At 30.3% G+C, this 22,919-nt stretch overlaps 2 protein-coding genes across 4 annotated transcripts; one reads left to right on the top strand and one right to left on the bottom strand.

Moving 5' to 3' along the window:
- Positions 1-4,088: 4,088 nt before the first annotated feature.
- LOC122517693 (histone PARylation factor 1) lies at positions 4,089-6,719 on the bottom strand. 2 transcript variants are annotated; one of them, XM_043636214.1, is made up of 6 exons: positions 6,416-6,719; positions 5,667-5,772; positions 5,191-5,591; positions 4,937-5,082; positions 4,496-4,734; positions 4,089-4,403 (listed from the first exon to the last, which is right to left on the bottom strand). In XM_043636214.1, the coding sequence occupies exons 1-6, from the start codon at positions 6,551-6,553 to the stop codon at positions 4,102-4,104; spliced, it is 1,332 nt and encodes a 443-aa protein (XP_043492149.1). In that variant the 5' UTR covers positions 6,554-6,719; the 3' UTR covers positions 4,089-4,101. The 2 variants fall into 2 exon arrangements, with proteins under 2 accessions (XP_043492149.1, XP_043492148.1); XM_043636213.1 differs by having other exon boundaries at positions 5,191-5,772.
- Positions 6,720-6,819: 100 nt separating this feature from the next.
- On the top strand, positions 6,820-10,408 carry LOC122517731 (protein crooked neck). 2 transcript variants are annotated; one of them, XM_043636270.1, is made up of 15 exons: positions 6,820-7,051; positions 7,131-7,192; positions 7,306-7,395; positions 7,482-7,642; positions 7,723-7,919; positions 7,998-8,299; positions 8,380-8,494; positions 8,601-8,776; positions 8,862-8,962; positions 9,052-9,163; positions 9,241-9,387; positions 9,469-9,545; positions 9,668-9,785; positions 9,883-10,140; positions 10,234-10,408. In XM_043636270.1, the coding sequence occupies exons 2-15, from the start codon at positions 7,157-7,159 to the stop codon at positions 10,390-10,392; spliced, it is 2,049 nt and encodes a 682-aa protein (XP_043492205.1). In that variant the 5' UTR covers positions 6,820-7,051; positions 7,131-7,156; the 3' UTR covers positions 10,393-10,408. The 2 variants fall into 2 exon arrangements, with proteins under 2 accessions (XP_043492205.1, XP_043492204.1); XM_043636269.1 differs by having other exon boundaries at positions 6,820-7,192.
- Positions 10,409-22,919: the final 12,511 nt, after the last annotated feature.

The following is a 22,919-nucleotide window of genomic DNA, read 5'->3' as shown; positions in this document are numbered from 1 at the left end:
TCATTATTCGGTATCAGTATTATTTTCACGGAATATTACGTTTCTTCAAAAACGTTCTCCAGTTCTGAAGATAGTCAGTCGGCGGGTACCCACCGATTATGACCATGACCCATTAAACCGATGACGCAAATAAATATAATGGGTGTAGACGTTTGCAAAATTTACATCAGAATATTATTATTCGAAAATATTAATAAAATTTATTAGCGCGTATATATATATAAAACACATGTACACAAATGATGTATTTTATTTGGAACCAAATAACATTTATATAATATATATATAATAATAATATATAAATATGTAAGATGTATATTTTATTTGGGGGGGAACTAAATAAAACATTTATATTATATATACATTTATATATATTTATATTATTATTTATATATATATATTTTTTTAATTTTATTATTATATATATATATATATATATATAATATTTTTATATTTAATTTTTATTTTTATATTTTTATATTTTTAGTTTTATATTTTTATTTTTATATTTTTAATTTAATAAATTTAATTTAATTAATTATTTTTATTTTTATATTTATTTGGGGGGGAACTAAATAAAACATTTATATTATATATACATTATATATATATATTTTTTTATTTTATTATTATATATATATATAATATTTTTATATTTAATTTTTATTTTTATTTTTATATTTTTATTTTTATATTTAATTCTCCCCTCCCCTCCCCAATAAAATACATCTTTTTGTGTGTGTGTTTTTGTTGTCTATGGTAGAAAAAAAAAGAATAATAAAAATTATTCGCGAATTGTACAACGTTATTTAATAAATATAAATATAATATAGGTCATAAATATAATTTATATCATTTCAAAATCATTATGTATACTTATGTGTCGAAAAATAATTTCATAAAACATCAATTAGAATTGTTATCAAATTTTTGGGAAGAATAATTTACCAAATGACATTTCTATTGTGTTTTGTTTTCTTTTTTTTATAATTTCAAGTTTTATATACATTCTTTTTTTCTTTCTTTTCATATGCATTTACATGTAATTAATTTTATTTCATGCAGTTAAATTTTCTACTGCATCATTTTTTTTAATTAAATCTAAAACGTTTCTAACGTGTAATAAAAAAAAAACAGAATTAGACGCAGTTGATCAAAAATAATAATATACTATACATACTTATATAAAAAATAAGATCTCAACCCTTTGCACTTCTATGTCGAGTGTGACTCGACGTCAGTTTTTATCCGAGGAGTTCCTTTGTCGAGTCTCACTCGACATTTTTTTTACTCTTATCTTAAACTGATTATAAATCGTCTTATTTAATAATTAAATTAAATTTCATATAAAACATTTGAAAGCATTAGAACTGGTAATCCCTAATTGAAATATAATTTTTAAATTCAAAAATCAGATTTTTCGAAATTTTTCAAATATAAATTTACGAATATCAAACTACATTTTTCTTTAGATAAGTATTACGCAAATATGTTAATTAATTAATTCTATTCTGTTAAATAAAATGCATATTTTACCCTATTGATTGTCTAAAACTTTAGCAAATATCAATAAATTAGATTACATTGAGGAAAGAGGAGGAAGAGGAGGAGGAGGATGAGGAAGAAGAAGAGGAAGAAGGAACATTGAATGAAAAATTCATTATTCGATTTGTAGATGGATTATTCCGATGGAAGAGACATAAAACGGCGTAGTACCAGTCTCTGGATCCTGGACCTCAGATGCTGCGTCCAAAAATAAAATCTCTGCCGAATTGGTGATCAGAAATAGTACCGTTCGGAACGGATGTCGTTGACAGAGGTTGCTCACATTGGCCCAGCAATGGGCAAGTTATTGGAGCTCATCCATCGACTAACATTCACCCACGTGAATCACAATGATGTTGCAAACATGTTTTTCTTGTTATTTTGTTATTCGCTAACATACGATCCAATTAAATACTCTGATAGTTTAAATCTAACATCTCGTATATGTATATATTCAAATAGAGCAATCAAATATTTGTGTAATACCTATTTAAAGTAGAATCTGGATATCTTACCTATCTAATGATTATTATTTTATCTCTCTCTCATACAAACTTATCCAACAAAACCTAACATCTCGTATATATATTCAAATAGCAATAAAATATATGTGTAATACCTATTTAAAATAGAATCTCGATATTCTACTTATCTAATTATTATTATTTTATATACTTTTATACAAAGTTATCAAATGAAACTTAATATCTTAAATATATATTTATATTATATTCAAATACTAATAGAATATATATGTATTATCTATTTAAAATAGAATCTCGATATTCTACTTATCTAATTATTATTATTTTACATACTTTTATACAAAGTTATCCAACGGAACTTAATATCTTAAATATTAAATATTCAAATACTAATAGAATATAAATGTAATACCTATTTAAAATAGAATCTCGATATTCTACTTATCTAATTATTATTATTTTACAAACTTTTATACAAAGTTATCCAACGAAACTTAATATCTCGTATATATATCCAAATAGCAATAGAATATTTGTGTAATACCTATTTAAAGTAGAATTTGGATATCCTACCTATCTAATGATTATTATTTTATCATACAAATTTATCCAACAATACCCAAAATCTCGTATATATATATATTATATTCAAATACTAATAGAATATTTGTGTAATACCTATTTAAAGTAGAATCTCGATATCCTACCTCATGATTATTATTTTATCATACAAACTTATTCAACGAAACAACAATTTAGAGATCTACAATCGTAAAGATCCCAATACTCACCGAACAAATCCCGAAGTAAACGTGTCGGTTGTAATCAACGATGAAATTAAACAAATGTTCCGATCAAATATAAATTCACACGAAATGAGTCTGAGAGGAGAAAAACGAAATTCGTAAAACGCACTTTTTTTTTTCTGATACAATCTCTCCGATGTGTTCTCCTTCTTACGTGTTTTACAATTTACAAGAGAGTGATCTTCTATCCTGAAGAATAATATATGAGGGAAGAGTATACGTGGGTGGGTGGGGGCGGCAAAAATATAACTTTGTAACACTAAAATTGATAACTTCGTCGAATAAATGTAATATACCGAAAAGAAGATAAAAAGAAAAGCAACAAAAAAAGGAAAAAGGAAAGGAAACGTAATCGTAGAGAAAAATAATAATAATAATAATAATAAAAAAAAAGAAACCAACCCCGAAAAGCGTTTATATCGTAAGATAACCGAATCGTCTACCTCTAGTCCGTGACCAAGTTCATGAAGAGACTGTCTTCTTCAACATCCACGTCATTGGTCCACGGTGGGCGCCGCGACGCTTGCCGGCGCTTTTATATTTAACTTTGGCATCATTCGACGTACAATTTAACAGCACCCGTTCTTTCGTTTCGTTTCCTTTGCTCTACACCCCTTCATCTATACTATTTTCTTTTTCTTTTACTATATTCCTTTCTCTTTCTTTTTCTTTCTTATACACACATGCATATATATACACACATACATACATACACACACAACTCCTCTTTTATTTTCTTCGTAACCGCCCTATATTTCTCTTGCGCTTTTTAACTTTGATGATGATGACACGTGGCCTAACGTTCGTTCTCGTCTCTTGCTTCCTTGCCTTTATAGATCATCGATAATTTTGGTCGTTTCGTGTGTGTGGATGAAGAATATAATTCATTGAGAGAGAATACCGATGATTCAATTTATCATAAACTATATTGATGTGCGGATTATTCGATTAATTGTTCAACGTTTCTCGTCTGGTTTTGTTATAATTAATATTATAAAATTATAATTGTAAAATTGTGTGTAAACTTTTTTTTATATATAGTCTCATATAGAAATGCTAAGTAAATTTTTATTAAAATAAAAAATATACTTTATATTTTATAATAGGTATTATACAAATGCATATTTATGTTATCTATGTTAACTTTGTAAATTATAATAATTATATATTTGAATACTATTAACTCTCTCTTCACACGTATCTGGTATATTATAATTGTTTAAAGCTCGTATTAAAATGATATATTTTCAAATTTTTGAAGAATTTTAAATGACGGATAAATCATTACCACGTTTTCTATTTTTCAAGTGTGCCTTAATTATTTCTAAAAATTCTGGACGATCCAGGTGTGTATATGCAATCGTAAACATTTGTAATGCTATTTTTTCAACGTACACGCTACCGCTAGAAAACAAATCATGCGCCAATTCTAAACATGTTCCAAAATCACATTCGTCAGCAGCTATTGTTGCTAGACGTACAATCTCGTCGAGTTTACACATTATTTTTTTACGTTCTTCTGACGAATTAGCTTCGTCCATTTTCTTCAATATTTGTTGTAATTCTTCTAAAATATTAATAATAATAAAGTTATACTTTAATTTGTTAAATAGAAATACATAAGAGTGATATATTATAGAAATATTATCAATTTCTTACTATCCGTCACTGATAATTCTCTGTAACCCAACTGCGTTTTCTTATTATATGGTACAACGATCCCAGCTTTATGAAACGTTCTTACAATAACTTTTTTCTCACGATTTATCATTTTATCCGTTTTTTTCTCTAAAGTTATATCGTGCTTTTGGGCAAATTCTTTTAATTTTTTTTGAAGTTGGCTTATGCTTGTCTTTTCAAATAAATTAGCTATTTTCCATTTGTCTTCGATGCAAATACTGCAATTATACGAATAGCATTTTAAGATATTGTGTAAAATTATATAATTGTATATTCTGATGCATATATTACATTGTATCGATGTGTGATAGAATGCTTAATAATTCCTATTTATAAAGAGTCTTTATAATTTGAGATTTTTGAAAGATGAGATGACACACAGCAGATTTACATTATGCTTCGACATAACAACATACTTACTTAATTGCACCGAATATATTTTCTGCAACGGGTTGTATTATACAATCTATATCCGCCTTATTTTTGGCTACGTATACTGGCTTTTCATTACATTCATCTCTCCAATATCCTAAATGTAAGCCATCTTTGTTTCCTTTAATTATTGTCTATAAAAAATAAGGACATGTTACAATGAAAAACTTATTGCAATGCTTTTAATTAATTCTTACAAGTTTTGGAAGCGAACGTATTTAAATATTAATTCTAATACGTACTTGAAATTCTGGCGGATCGTAATAATATCTCCAATGTCTAAGATATTTTTCTTTATCATTATTTTGATAACTTTTTAATTTATTACTTAAAATATCAAAAGGACCCACAAGATAGAGATTAATAGATTTCAGTGCCATCAATGGTTCCTTTTCAGAAATAAGTTTGCAAAACTCGTAAAATTGATAAAAATCTTCTGGCATTTCAACTAATAATAAATTTTTAATATTTTCTTTCATACAAGTTGGAGACAATATTGTGCATGTATCTGTACAAGAATCATCGTCATCGACGTGATTACTGTTATCTGATGATACATCAGATTTTTCTTTCATTTCTGCAGTATTATCATCAACCACTTTTTCATCATTTGATGTTGTGACCGAATGTTTGTCACCGGTTTCTACATAATCAATAACATTTTCTGTATTGTCTACATTAGTATTAATAAGATCGGTCTTAACTTTTTGAATTTTACTTGGTACAGAGATAGGTTCTGCTTCTTCCTTGTTATCATCGTCATCTATTTCTGTAATTTTTCTTTTATTCCCAATTATTGGTTTACGTTTGACTGTATTTGTTTTCTGTTAAATAAAATATATATTTTTTTAAGATCAATACTTATCCAATAATTCAACAAATTACTATTATTGTTATACTTTCAAAATTAAAATATATTACTAGCATAGAATTGATGTTGACAAAAAAATATAGAGTACGTATCTGGAACTTCTTCGATTACTTAATAAAGAATGATTTCAATAAAAAATATTTCATGGTTTCACGGTTGAAAGATTATCGTTACCCAAATGGAAAGCTCGACAAAATAGGCTTGATGCTTAACGCATTAAATATTGCTAAGAAACTATAATTCTTTTATTACAATTACATACTTACTAATATGCTTAACTATTACATTTTAGTTATCGTCTACATAATTTCTTAGCAAATTTCAAATTAAAATATCACTCTAACGCTATAATGATTTTTTAACATAATAAGGTTAATACTTTTTTTTTCTACAGAATTACAAGCTGAATCAATTAATGTAACGAAAGATATATGATTCCATTTAAAAATACGAGCATGACATTTACAAGAATATAAATTATGTCCAGTTACGTGTTCTAACCTATATAAATACACAAAATTTCTTGATAATATACATTGACATTAAGGAAAAATTATTTCTTTATAATATTAAAATTATAAAAAATAATATCACACTTGTTTATTCGAAGGCGGGTGTTTATATTTATCATGATGCAATTGATTTTTTTGATAACATTTCACGCCATAACGACAAGGTATTCGTGAATCATTTTTGTAAGCAAGAAATGCTTCTTCTTTATCATTATCTGACATATTATAACGAAAAATGTAAAGTTAAAATATTAAAAAATAAAAACACTTTATAGTGGTATTTATGTATTTATCTGACAATTAAAAAGAAAAAGTAATATTTTCACAAATAATTTTATAGGTTAACACTTTCATTACACTACAACTAAACGTAAACTACAATGCACGCACTCTAGCGAAAATAACTATAACTAAATTATTAAAATGCGACATCAAGCATGGTGTCGAAAATATGAACTACTATTGCACGTGATCATGCAACGCCATGGTGCTGAAGTGCAACACTGAATGCAGTTTACCTTCTATGTTCTTAACATAATTATATACGTGTTTCATTTTCATATTTAACCTCATACGAGTGATAGATAAAAAGTTTTTATTATAGTGTCAGTTTTTAGGTATCTTCTAAACAAATATTGCAAAAGATAAAAAAAATAAATACCTATATATGTGCTTGAGGTGCTATATATAAAATAAGAAAGAAAATTGAGTTTTGAATACGTGGGTTTTTGAAATTTCTTGAATTCAAAGAATCTTGTGTTGCCAAGATCAAATTAATTATATTATATTTATTACATAGAAAGTCGGATTTAATCAACCATCATCATGGAAAAATCACAAAAAATGCCCAAAGTGGCTAAGGTAAAATTATTATACCTAATCCTTTAGATTTTATTTTATAATTATACATCATAACACAAATTACTTATTATAAATATTCAATTTATGTGTATAATTTAAATCTTTTTTTAAAGGTAAAAAACAAAGCACCAGCTGAAATACAAATTACAGCGGAACAGCTATTACGAGAAGCCAAGGAAAGAGATTTAGAAATTTTACCACCGGTAAGGATAACGATAAAACTTTTATACGATGAAATTTTTAATTATACTTTAACGTATTGGATTCACTTATAAATATTACTTTGTAGCCACCTAAACAAAAAATCTCGGATCCCCATGAATTGGCTGACTATCAACATCGGAAACGAAAAATGTATGAAGATAATATACGTAAGAATCGTATGGTTATAACTAATTGGATAAAATATGCTCAATGGGAAGAAAGTCAGAAGCAAATACAAAGAGCGAGGTACTTCGAGTAGAAAATTGTAAATTTTCAAGTATTGTATTAGAAGAATCTCAAAATGAAATATGTTTAATTTCTTTCAGATCTATATATGAACGAGCTTTAGATGTTGATCATAGAAATATTACGCTATGGTTAAAGTATACCGAAATGGAAATGAGAAACCGACAAATAAATCATGCTAGAAATTTATGGGATCGTGCTATTACAATTTTACCTAGAGCCAATCAATTTTGGTACAAGTATACTTATATGGAAGAAATGTTAGAAAATATTGCTGGTAAGAGAGATTTATGATATTAAATTAAAAATGATATTTAATTATGTGTAATTTAATTATATATAAATTTTATTATAGGAGCACGTCAAGTATTTGAGCGCTGGATGGAATGGGAGCCCGATGAACAAGCATGGCAAACGTATATTAAATTTGAATTACGATATAAAGAAATACAAAGAGCGAGGGAGATTTTTGAACGTTTTGTAATGGTACATCCAGATGTGAAACATTGGATCAAATATGCACGTTTTGAAGAATCCAATGGTTTTATAAACGGTGCCCGTCAAGTTTATGAACGCGCAGTTAACTTTTTCGGAGATGAAAGCTTGGATGTCAAGCTATTCATAGGATTTGCAAAATTCGAAGAAGGACAAAGAGAAGTATATATTAATTTATGATAACAATATCTAATAATTCAATACTTATTATAGTAATTATAATTTTAATAATTCTTTGACAGCATGATAGGGCAAGAGTAATCTACAAGTATGCTTTAGATAATATTTCCAAAGATAAAACAGAAGAAATATATAAAGCATATACCATACATGAAAAGAAGTATGGGGATCGTTCAGGTAATTCATATTATTAAGATTAAGATTGATTTAATCTAAAATATAAATTAAAAAATTATAATTATCAATAATTATAATAGAAATTATACGCATTGTTTAAATATAGGCATCGAAGATGTAATAGTTAGCAAGAGAAAATATCAATATGAACAAGAAGTCAAAGAAAATCCTTCAAATTATGATGCTTGGTTTGATTATCTGAGATTAGTTGAATCTGAAGGAAATCCTGATATTGTCAGAGAAACTTACGAACGAGCTATAGCAAATGTTCCTCCTACCAAGGTAAAAAATATCTAAATTTTTTTTTTCCTAAAGTTTTGAAATCATACTAAAATTATTTTCTATAAAATAAAATTTTTGTATATAGGAGAAACAATATTGGAGACGATATATTTATTTATGGATAAATTATGCCTTGTACGAAGAACTTGACACAGAAGATATAGACAGATGTCGTCAAGTTTACAGGTATACAAAATTAATTAATTTGATATCAAATTATTATTATTATGTATATAAAGTGTTATAACTTGATAATATTTTGGATTATTTTTTAGAACCTGCTTAGAACTAATACCACATAAACATTTTACATTTTCTAAGATGTGGCTACTTTACGCGTTTTTTGAAATACGCCAAAAAAATTTGACTGTAGCGAGGAAAACATTGGTATGCTATTATTATAATTATTTTTGTGTTATTATTTATAAATATTGAACGATAATATTTTTAAATATTTAATTTAGGGTATGGCATTGGGTATTTGTCCCAGAGATAAATTGTATCGTGGTTACATTGATTTAGAAATACAACTCAGAGAATTTGATAGATGTAGAATTTTGTATGAAAAGTTTCTTGAATTTGGACCTGAAAACTGTACAACATGGATGAAAGTAAATATTACTTTTCTTATCATTTAATTTATTTTATTTTTCATTTTACTTATATTATTTATTTACTCATTATTCATTCAGTTTGCAGAACTAGAAACTTTATTAGGAGATGTTGATCGTGCCAGGGCTATTTATGAATTAGCTGTGTCTCAACCAAGGCAAGTTATATTTCAATAAATTGCAATTAAATATAATGAAACTATTATTCTCATTAAAAAAACAAAACAAACCAAAAAAGAAAAATAATTAATATATTTCTATAATTTTTGTGATTATTTAGGTTGGATATGCCTGAACTTTTATGGAAATCGTATATAGATTTTGAAATATCTCAAGATGAAATAGAAAATGCTAGGCAATTATTTGAGAGATTATTAGAACGAACACTTCACGTCAAAGTGAGTTAAAATTTTGGTTGTTGACACGATTATAAATATTAATTAAACAACATTTTTTTTATTGATTTGTAAATATTCTTTTAATATTATATTACAGGTTTTGATAGCATATGCCAAATTTGAATTAGCCAATTCTCCATCAGAAGATATTGATAATGTTACTTTAGCACGAAGAATTTTTGAACGTGGGAATGATGCATTACGTTCAAATGGCGATAAAGAAAGTCGAGTATTACTTTTGGAAGCATGGAGAGATTTCGAAAATGAGAAAGGGGATGAAGAAAGTCAAAATAAAATTATTGCCAAGATGCCTAGAAGAATTAAACGAAGAAGAAGAATTGTTGGAGAAGACGGAGTACGTAGTTTAATATTACAAAGTTTTAACAAAATATATTTAAAAATATAAAACAATATATATATATAACTAATCTTTTTTTTATTGTTTTAGAATGACGGATGGGAAGAAGTGTTTGATTTTGTATTTCCGGAAGATGAATCCCAAAGACCAAATCTTAAATTTTTGGCATCTGCGAAAGCATGGATGAAGCAAAAAACTTCTACCGAAACTGTTCACAATGAAAATAAACAATCAGAATCAGACAATTAAAAGTATTTCAATATTTCTCGTACATTGTTTATTTTTATTCCGTAAAATGTAATATATAACGTTTATGTAGTACAATTTGATACTTAAACTTATTTTGAAAGTTTAAATAATGTGAACATTATGCTGCTGACTGACATATTTTATTATGTAAATATAGTTTATATTTTATATAAATAAAATCGATTTTTCGAATAATATATAATCGTTAAACCGTATTATAATTTATTATCACGTATAAGTATTTTTAATAAATGGTAATACAGGAACTCTACGATATCTTTTGATTAATAATTATTTACCATAATATGATAAGATATTTTTTAAAAAAAGAATTGGAACATTGGAAATCCTACACAGCATACTCGATAATAACACTTGAATTATTTTTTAAACAATTGCATTAACAAATTTACGATGGTTGCTTAGCGACAAACGTTAACTAACAATATTTTTCATTCAGTTTGGATCAGACGAACGCTATATGAAGGCGTTCCAAAAATTTCTAGTAATTTTTATAGAATTTTAACAATGTTTTCCCGAGCCGCTAAATCCGTTGTCAAATCTCTCAATCAGCGTAAATATTACGCTGGTGAAGATAATTTGAAGGTATTTAAATATAAAAACAAACAAAAAAAAAAGAAAATAATATTCTAATGGAAATACGATAAAAATTATATTCACGATCAATTGCAGATAGCATTGATTGGGACGACTGAGGGAGTTCATAATTTAAAAGCATCACGATTATCGAAATATCAATATTCAACATTAAATACCATTCCCATTTACGACGTGGCCGGTATTAATAAAAGATTTTTATTCACTCCAAATAGATCCCATCATTTTAACGAAACCAAATCATTTCGTCACAAGGTAAGAATTTTTCCTAATTTCTTTCCTTTTTTTTATATATATAATTTAAATAAAAAGTAATATATAAATTATATAAAAATATATAAAATTATATATAAATTAATTATATATAAATAAATTATATATAAATTTATTAAATTTAAATAATAATTAAATTAAATAATAAAAAAATTGTATTAAAATTAAATAATAAAAAAAAATTATATATAAATAAATTATATATAATATGTATAATTATATATATATATATATAAAAAAAAAGGTAATTATATGATTATACCCACACCTATTTTAAAATAGAATTCACGAATGTTAACTCTTATGGGAAAATCACGATCGTATGAGTCAACATCCAAACAAGATTCTACGATGAAAGAGAACAACAGGCTATCTTATTTAACCGATCATCGAAACAATGTAAACGAAATTAACAATGAGAAACTCGTTGAAATGTTACACCGTTTACCGATCGGCGAAGAAGTTGGCTCGATTAATCAACGTTTTGCATCAGAGGTAAGAATAATAAATTTTACATTATTATTTTTTTTTATTCCATATTTTTCTATTGTTATTATAAAATACATGCAAAGTTGAAAAATATTGATTTAAAAATTAAATCGTTCACAAGTACAAACGCACACCAATGAATTCTACTTTTATAGAATTTTTATAAAATTTTTATTCATTTTCGTGGTCAAAATATTAGATTGATAATTTTACTTTTGTATATTTCAAATAAATTTCTTTAACAATGACAATATATACAAAAATTTTATCACAATTTTTTATACTTTTTGTGAAATTAATCGATTTGGTAAATAAATTCTTCACATTACTAATAAATAAATAAAAAGAAAAAAATACGTATATATATGTTAGTAATTCCAAATTCGTTTGAAACGAAAAATATTATTTATATCAAACAAAATTACATTCGTTCGCTAACGATGAACACCAAGAATGGAAGTTGAAATTTCATAAAAAAAAAAAATAAAAAAAATCCAAAACGCAATCGATACGAGAGGAATCGAAACACAATTAACGATAAATATCGAAAGGAAACATAAAGAAAGATAAACGAATTCCTCATCCGAATATCAACACACATTTTCAATAAATTATTCATAATAATAACAATAATAATAATAATAAAAAAAACGAGCGAGAATTTAGAGAAGACGGAGATTAGTCAAAAGTGGGCAAGAAAATGATGGAAAAGAAAACGCAAAAAAGAATTTTTTCTCGCGTAAATATCGATGACTATTGCTCATAGCAAATTTTTAATGACAAAAAACAAACAAACAAACAAACAAACAAACAAACGAACGAATTATTCTGCGAACGTAGAAAAACGATTGCTCGGACGAGTATAAATGTGAGATAAAAAATAAAAAAGTAAAAAATAAAAAATAAAAAATAAATAAAAAAACTCAGGTGAAAAAATGATTGTTGACATCGTCTATACGTCTGTCCCCAGGCGGGCGACACGTGCACCGGGAAGTTAAGATCGATGATGACACGAATCCTAGATGAAATCCTAGATGAAATGGGCCACGACAACGGGACGCGACAAGTTTGCCGGAAAAATGACATCCTCAGTTTGATCACCGATTGGTTATTATTACGACGACCGATAAATCCAATTGGAAATATCGCAAACGCTACGACAACATTTTCCAATTGTTCATCGAAGTTAAAGGAAAGTAGAAAATTTAAGAAAAAAATTCTATCTAAACGATGTCGTAAGAAAAGTGCACAAAAGTTAGCCATAATGACACCATTGGTCAAAGTAACGATGCACAAAAAATCAGATAATGTGCATCATAATCATCATACGATAACTTTGTCTTCGACCAATGAACAAAAAGTGAAGATTCGTACGAGTAAACGTGTCAAGGGGAACAATGATAACGAAATCAAACAATTGTATACGACTGATGTTAAGAATAAATCGAAAGATTGGACTGTACCAGCTGCGTTTGGTAATAATAAGCCTAGGTTACTGCACGATTTTAGTAAAGCAAATGACAAGGCTAGATCTTCTTGGTTTGTTTCGAAAATATTTGATGATGGGTATATACAAAACGATCATTGTCATCATTTGAAACGTTTTATAACGGACAGTGGTAAAGTAAAGACAAGATTTGATGATGGGATTGTTAAGGATGATAAATGTATTACGGATTCTGAACAAATTAGTATACAAGATGATAGTATGATTAATCAAAAAAGTCAATCAGTATTAAAAATAGTACCTTTAGATTACGTTACTTTACCTGTGGAGAATTTGCGTGGTTTTTCTGAAGAATTTAACGATGATTTTTCTGAGATTAAAACGAATAATGAAATAGAAGATCTGATTGAACGTACTCCGATTGAAATATCAATGGTTGACGAAAATAAAGAATTTTCGTCAATTTCTCAAACTACCGAGAAACAGGAAAATCATTTCTACGAAATATGGCGACCAGTGGAAAAAGTATCCCCCAAAGTGAAACATCTTTTGGATAATACGAGAAGAAAGAAAACAATCGAAAAATGTAGTTCTAATTCGAGCATTGGTTCGTATCATTTGGACGATTTATTCAAGATTCGTCCGTTGTCAGCTGACACGAATGACAATTTATTTTCCGATCTAAGCAAAGAGGATTTAAATAATTGGTTAATGAAGAATTTTTATTCGTTCAGTGATGATAAAAATTATTCGAATGATCGACGACTGTGTTTTTTTAAAAAGAGAGACCCATGTAAGAAAGATCCATGTAAAAAACCAGACCCATGTAAAAAGCCAGACCCATGTAAAAAACCAGACCCATGTAAAAAACCAGATCCCTGTGCAAAACCAGACCCATGTAAAAAACCAGATCCCTGTGCCAAACCAGACCCATGTAAAAAACCAGATCCCTGTGCCAAACCAGACCCATGTAAAAAACCAGATCCCTGTGCCAAACCAGACCCATGTAAAAAACCAGACCCATGTAAAAAACCAGATCCCTGTGCCAAGCCAGACCCATGTAAAAAACCAGATCCGTGTGCAAAACCAGACCCATGTAAAAAACCAGATCCCTGTGCCAAACCAGACCCATGTAAAAAACCAGATCCGTGTGCAAAACCAGACCCATGTAAAAAACCAGATCCCTGTGCCAAGCCAGACCCATGTAAAAGACCAGATCCCTGTGCCAAACCAGACCCATGTAAAAAACCAGATCCGTGTGCAAAACCAGACCCATGTAAAAAACCAGATCCCTGTGCAAAACCAGACCCATGTAAAAAACCAGATCCCTGTGCAAAACCAGACCCATGTAAAAAACCAGATCCCTGTGCCAAACCAGATCCCTGTAAAAAACCAGACCCATGTGCCAAACCAGACCCATGTAAAAAACCAGATCCCTGTGCAAAACCAGACCCATGTAAAAAACTAGATCCATGTGGCAAACCAGATTCAAATGTAAAAAAAAGTCAGTGTTCCACGGCAGATTTTCGTCCCAAACGTAACTCTTGTAAAACAGAGAAATCTGATAAACCATCGGATTGTCCAGATAATAAAAAACCAACCGTAAAGAAACAATGTCCTCCAGTAATAAGAGCACCACCTTGTCCAGATGATTCTAAAAAAGGTGGAAAAATTTGTAAAGTTCGTTCGATTTATTATTTCAAAGACGAGTCGTTATACGAGAAACTGTTTAAAACGAAATATGTTAAATTTCAATTTCCTAATAGAAACGTGTCAACGAACGAAATAATAGATAATACCAACAAATCCAATATTAAAAAAATACAAACGAATATGGAATTACCAAAATTGTATACTCTCGATACTTTTGGTATAAATTAAAACACAGAAGATTAATTCTTAACGTTCAAAATAATATTCATTAAATTCAATCTTGTGAATTTTGTGTCTCGTGGAAAAAACTTATTTAAAATGTAAATAAACAATAATACACATATGACAAAATTATTTGTTTTTTTTTTAAATATAATTTCAGCTAGGATCAAACCCAAGAAGTACGAATGTTAAATACGAACAACCTAAACACGTTGAAATCGTAAGTGTATTTTTCTTATCTTTTCAAAACCCTAACACCCACACCCACCCCCACACACATACACACAATAATACAATCAAATATAGAATAAAATAGACAATCCACAAATGAAAAATCAATTTAACAAAATCATTTTCTTTTCTTATTTTTATCCTAAAACACAAACATTAATTATTTATAACAAAAATGTAATATTTAAATAATGAAATGGTCGCTGTGGCTCCACCTCCCTTCTGCCTCTTTCTCGATGCAATGTTGGGCGGGTTAACGTGTAAAAAATATAACAATTGCAATACATAAATGTAATTCTTAAAAAACAAAACAAAACAAAAGAAAATAAAAACATACGAAATAAATATAATACAAATTATAAGAAAGAACGAATTAAATAATAAAACACAAATTGAAGATAGAGAAATTATGAACGATCGGTAAGAACAGCTTTTGGCCTGTCATTCAGGAAGGAGTCCTTAATCCTTTAACGATTGTGAGTCACCCAATTCAATGGTCAATGTCGATAAAGAAAGAAGAGGATGAGCAGAATAATACCAGTGGGGACAGACCAATTAACGATGACTACTTTCCCGAGGGTATCGAATACGAAGATGAACTTCAATCCGATAAGTTCATAAAAAGATCGTCGAAATCATTGTCATCCGAGGAAGATTAGTTCGATAAGTTTTAAACACGTCAACGTTTTTTTTTTTTTTTTTAATGTCAGATTAAATCACTAGCTCGACAAAATATTATTATTATTAACAATTTTTCAAGAAATGTCAATGAACATCTAAAAGCAAGCTACGTATTTACATTTCAAAATGACATCGGATATTAAAAAACGAATTAATGTTTTATTTAAGACACGAACAAATTTCTTAGATAAACGAAAATTAAAAGATTATCAAACTGATAACATGAAACAAACAAATAATCGATCAATCAATCAAATAACAGGAATCCAAAAGATACACGTGGATGATCCTTGCTACGTTTTAAACTACTCTTTCATTTTAATTATTCGTATTCGTATGTGATAGTCATTTTTTTGTAGTTTTTTTCTTTTTTTTCTTTTTCTTTTCCCGAGCCTAACGTCCATTATCCCCCCCCCCTATTTTTCTTCCTTCCTTTTCCCCTACTCTGGGGGTTTTTATTTTAATTCTTATCACTTTGTGCGAAAGGAAGATCGATGAATTGTTTTGGAACGCAGGAGGGAGGTGGGTTAGAGGCATCTAAGGGAGGGAGTGGGAGGGGACTCTTAAAAAATAAAAAATGGCGAGATAAAAATATAAAAAAAAGATACCTATCGATTTGTACTGTACATGTCGAGCAGAATGATCGAGGATCGATGAGGAATACGGGATTGAGACTGGGTGAACATGACTGTGGCGAAGGTCCACCCAATTGGCCAGAAAGAAGTCCCTGCGAAGCCCCGAAAGGCCCCTGTACGCCACTGGGTCCACCTGGTTATCCCGCGAAAGAGCGTCCGGAAAAAAAACCGTTCTGCATTAAATGCCCGCCCAAGAAACCTTGCAGAACGGAAAATTGCGACCAGGATGATTGTTGCTAGGTCAGCAGAGAGACAGAGGGGTGGTGGTGGTACGTGGAACTAACACAGCAGGACAAAACAAAATAAGAAACACACGACAAACAAATATTTCTTCTTCTTCTTCTTGCTCGAATCGTAGATGGTCCGGAATTTAAGCCAATCGAATGGATTGTTTCGATCACTGACGGATTTTCTTCAAAAATCAACAATGGCATTTAACAATGGATTTACTTTGAATGCATTTATGAAAGAATCACGATTCAATATTTCTTTCATCTCGCATCAGTTCAAGAAATCAAAACATTGTTTACCTTGTTTACCACGAAAAAAGAAATGTCCTCCAGTTTTATTCCGTGAACCTTGTCCACTTTATCCATCATACCATCCAAAGATGCCACTACTACCTTGTCCTCGACCACCTTCTTTACGAACATGCCCACTTTGTTCACTTTATTCACTTTATTCACTTTGTTCGGAACACCAGCTGCCCTACCGTTCCTGCTCATTACCACTTTCATCACGTTCTTGTCCCGAGTCTCGTACATTGTCTCACAAAATCGGAGCTAAATATCATCAAGATGTTTCCTATTGCCCAAAGTTTTCCTATAACATTGAAATAAATAAAGTTAGACCTAGAAAACTTCTCGGTCCTATTCAAACACAGATGTTTCAATTTAGAAGCTTGCACAGTACTCGGATACCACTTGGCAAATCAAAATCCGATTCTGGCCAAGATTGCAAGCCGATAAGGGAAATCTGTAAAACCGAGGAAGACCATTGTAGAAGTGAGACATGTTACAAAGACAAAGATGCTAAATGTTACGAAGAAAAAGTCAAATGCGGGCCAGTAGTGAAGTGTGATAAGAAAGAAAAAGAAAAGAAAGTGGAATGTCCAACAAGTTGTGTCAGGGGTGAAAAATGTATTATCACACACATTAAAAAACCAGCTAAAATGGTGTACGGCACGGTTGATTGTCCACCCCCAAAATTGATACAACCACGGACATGTCCGAGCATGGTCGAATCTAAACACGACGAGTCCGTTTGTACCGAAAAACGTGTCGGCAGTAAAGCAAAAAAAGAAGTTTGTTTACCACCACCGTTACCTGGTCCTCCTACCGAACCCGTTTCGTTATGTCCTTGTCCACCCCCGCCAAAAATGCATCCGGGACCTTGCCCTTGTCATATTTCAAAAGAACAAATTTCCATCAAACATAAACCACCTTGTTTCGTTAAAGACAAATATCCCTGCCGTATTAAAACTTATTATTGTCCTCCGAAAAAACCTTGCGAGAAGAAATGTCCTTGCGAAACTAACCAAAGTAAAAATACTAAATCGTGATTGTATTATTGATTATGGGAAAATATCGAAGTATAATGTGGTAGGATAGTTTTTTTCAACGAAATCTATTTTAGATTAGAACGTTCGGTCTCCTGGATCGATAATTATTAATCATTCATAGTCGATTTGTTGATCTTCTATCGATTCCTTAGTCACTTGAGTGCATTTTTTTTATATAGTATGAATAGATTTTCTCAAGGTTCAAGCATGTTTAAGTCAATGATGAGCACTCAACTGGTTCGAGTGAATTCAACGAAAAGGTGAACGAACCGACTGTCGATGTGTATCGCTTGTTGTATGGCCGATTTAGTTTTATTTTCATCATTATAGTGAAATAAATTGTACATGCAACAATCGATATACGTCCCATTAATGTTTTCAAGAAATGATCAAGTCTAAATTTACATAGATTTCGTTGAGTATTCGATTACTGTTGTGATATGCATCCAAACAAAAAGAATAATTCAACTTTAACAACAATTCTACTTAGATATTTTTAAAAAATAGAAAAAAGTAGACAACAGGTAATTTCGAATAGGTGAACGTAAACGTAATTATTTGGTTAAATGGTGGAATACGAAAAATAGTTAACAAAATAAAGGACGTAAGGCTCGGGAAAGCATTTATTACACAATTAAATACACACACACACTCGTATTCGTTCGAAAATAATCGTTCAATTTATCTAAATTTACTATAAACAATCTGTACAAAATATTAATAAGAAACTTTGTAACGTAAAACCTTTATAAAAAATAAAAAAAAATAAACACACACTAATAATAAACTATTTCATTTCTACAAAACACTTCAGTTAAAATTATTCACCACTCAAATGGTTAACAAATAAAAAAAAAGGTGAGTATCTTTTGCTCTCTATTTATTCTTCTTATTGTTTTATTCTTATTACGAATCTTAAACGAGCCATTCGATTTCGTTCAAATCAAATTAACGAATAATCAACCAATCGTTCAACCCTTTTTCCATAATCTACCCCATTCCATAGGTCGTCGTAAATTTGATATATTTATGAGAAATGAAATTAATAATAATAACTACTTTCACTTCTTCACGGATAAACCTTAATTCTCCTTTAACACTTTACCGACCGCTAGAATTTCAACAAAATACGCACGTCCGATTAATCGTTCAATCGCAGATTTTACTAATAGATTCTAATAACAGATTTTAATAAGATTCTAATAACAAATTAATAACAAATTAACAAAAGATAATGACTGTTCATCGCCATAAGCTATCGGTCGACGACAAAAAGTTGATTAATAAATCGGTAAGTGTCGGTGCCAAAAAAAGCCTATTAATAGGCTACCGGTCGATACAGTGTTAAAAGGATAAAATACAAATATTACGAGGTGTGTCTGTCTCCTAGTGATTTTTTCTAGTCTTAAGTATAGATAATAATATCAGTTAGATTGTAAGCTAAGTTTTCTCCCCCACCCTCCCCCATAGATCCAAGCGATTGGTCGGATTCGCGTGAGTCTTCGTCCTTTTTCTTTTTTTAGTCTACCCAGTTCGACCAATAAGTTGCGTTACCGGCTGAGAAAGAGGGGACGACGCGAATTGACGAAGGGGGCGAGGAAAGGATGGAAAGTGGGTGGTCGAGGGTGAAGTAGGAGGTTGGGGGTTGGAGGTTGGAGGTTGGGGGTTCCGGGGGTGGCATGGAAAGGGAGAAAACTCCGCGCGGAAGAGAAGCACCGGAGTACAAGCGAGGTAGCAAGCTAGCGAGCAAGCTTGGGGTGGAAACGAGCGGGATGGATAAACTTCGAAGCGACTGTCCCCGAGGCTGATGCATAATTCAGGAATCGTCACCGGCGAGGATATTGCCAATTTGGCGTCGATGAAAATACGATCGGATTTGTCGGCTAGTCCAGAATGCCTCGTCCGACGTACATCCAGTGAATTTAACACCTTCGCCCAACGTGCGCCACCCTACCGTGCAAAATTGCATCGAAACCAATCCCCGATCGACGTATGTATGTATGTATGTATGTTTGAATCAATGTATGTATCTATATATGTATGCGTGGATGTATGTATGTAAGTACATTTTAACTTCGTCGATATTTTTATCTCACCTATTGTATCGTTTATTGTGTAAGTTTCCTTAATACATACATATACATGTATGTATACATATGTGCGTATGTATGTTTGATATGTATGTATGTATCTATATATGTATGCGTGTATGTATGTATGTAAGTACATTTTAACTTCGTCGATATTTTTATCTCTCTTATTGTATCGTCTATTGTGTAAGTTTCCTTAAACATACATACATATACATGTATGTATACATATGTGTGTATGTAAGTACATTTTAACTTCGTCGATATTTTTATCTCACTTATTGTATAAGTTTCCTTTTAACACATACGTTAAGATTTAAACATCCACGTGGGTTTGTTTGATTTTTTAAAAAGGTCCAACAATAACCGGTTAGTCGAATTTTTTCTTATATTTCGATGAAAATCTTTTGATCCTTTTGCAATCCGTTCCCGAATTCTAAACCATAAGATTATATCCCCGTTTCGAAATGACTTATATTACTACTTAGGTGTATACGAACCCCCTCCTCCCCCCGCGACTTATTTAATTTGTACGAATAATCTGCTTTTAAAGGAGAGTTTCAAATTTTTGTCAAACTTATCAAAGTCATTATACTGATGGATGATGGATTATCGGTTTTTCATGGTTTTCCTAGTAGAAATTGTTACGAGGACACAGTTCGTTCGTTCGTATGGGCAGCAGCCGAAGGATTCAAGAGGGATGACGATCGTCTAACGGTCGACGATTTTCCACGGACGTGGGGATTTCTCGAGGGAATCATGAAATATTAATGGAGAAAGATTCTTCTCTTTTTTCTTCTCTCTTCTATGCGGAAAGAGGGGCTCAGAAGTGGGAGAGTGGTGGGGGGGGGGAGTAGTTCTCGTTGAAAAGAATAAATTTCAGATTAATACGTTTTTTTGTCGAATAATCAATCGTTAATTACCTTGTTATCCCGGTAACACGCGTAGATTAATTTCTCAGATTTACAAAGGGGGTTGTTTGCTTTGTCGGGGGTTGCTGTTTAGGGATGCTTTATCGGATCATGATCGAAACGTTGATGGATTTTTCAATAATACAACGAAACGAAGAAAAGGTTTGATATAAATAGCATATATATAAATGTGTGTGTGTGTGTGTATTTATTTAACAGACGGAGGATTCGGTGACTTGGCCACTGGTTACAAGGAGGCGGAAAGTATCGAAGATTTATAGTACCGGATGCGCAAATACGGTGAAACTTCCCCGTATCCGGTCTGGCGAAAAGTTTTCTCGGTATACGCCTATTATTCCTCCTTTTTGCTCCTCTCTTACTTTTTCATCTCCCTCCCTCCCACCCTCCCACCATCCCCTTACCCTCCTATCTCGAACGAACGAAAGACACGGCCATTTCTCGTTACTAACGCGACTTAAATTTACTTTGCCGTCCGCATAAATTTCTATCCACTTCTTTCTCTATCTGAAATAAAAAAAAAACCGAAATAATATTTATAGTGTCCTTTCAAATTTTAAATCTATGGGGGATAGGAAATAATCGTAGCAAGGTAAAAGTTAATCAATGATATTTTAACTGAGATGTTACGAGGGTGTTATGAATCACCTCCCACCCTCCTCTCAACACATAACTCACCCTTTTTTACCAGTTCTCTTGTTTTGATTTAATGAATGCTTGGAAAACAGAGTTTTATTCATTAAATTCTAATTTGCCATAAAAAGTAAGCAAACAGGCACGTAACGATACTCAGACTCAAATATTAATATGATTTTTCTAAATTGTTTTAGAAAATATCGAATAATAAAAGTGAAAATAAAACACGCGTGACTTTAGGTCGAAAGGATTTCATCGTATTTTTCATTTTCGTAAAAATAATCAGGCACTCGGCTTGTATCCCAGATGGCTCGGAAGAGTCGAGTTTCCCGGGTCGTGAAAGTTTTTCATCCCGGTCCGGTTTACACGGGAGACCAACACACTTACATGAAAAGAAAAACTTCGAGCTAAGGAAAAGCCGCGCGCGACGATCGACTGGAGGGTTAAAAATTAGATTTCCTACTTCCGGGATGTTAGGAGAACCTTAAAAGGGGAGGTAAGTGCGGACAAACGTCTTCCTTTTCGAAAAGGGCTTTTTACTTTTATTGATATATATACACAGACACATACACTCACATTTACTCTCTATCTATCTATCTATCTTCCTTTAACTTTTTCTATTGTTTTAAAAAAAACTTGCAAAAGAAAACGTTAAGGAAAAAGACAACAAAATTGTAGGAACAAACAATTATGAAATTAATTGTATTTTATCAAGCATCGTGGATCATTCCATACTTAAGAAAGGAAATAAGTGTAAAACTATGTTTTCATTATGATATTCATGAATTTTGTTAATGTATTAAAAATTTATGTTATTTATATTATTAATGTTAATAATAATAAATTAATAATAATAATAATTAAATTATTAATGTTAATTATAATTTATGTTATTAATATTATAAGATCATTTTACACATATATTTGAGAACATATTCCGAAATTTTTCAAGATTTATCAATTCTGATTTGAAATTTGAAAAATATATTTTTAAATAGTTTTATTACAAGTGATTTATAAAAAAACCTATTTCTCCCCTTAACACCAATATCAAATAGATAT

The sequence above is a fragment of the Polistes fuscatus genome, unplaced genomic scaffold (genome assembly GCF_010416935.1).
Source record: "Polistes fuscatus isolate 324 unplaced genomic scaffold, CU_Pfus_HIC Scaffold21, whole genome shotgun sequence".
In the NCBI taxonomy this organism is placed as follows: Eukaryota; Metazoa; Arthropoda; class Insecta; order Hymenoptera; family Vespidae; genus Polistes; species Polistes fuscatus.
The sequence above is the reverse complement of the archived record's forward strand: the minus strand, read 5'-3'. Positions and strand labels throughout refer to the sequence as shown.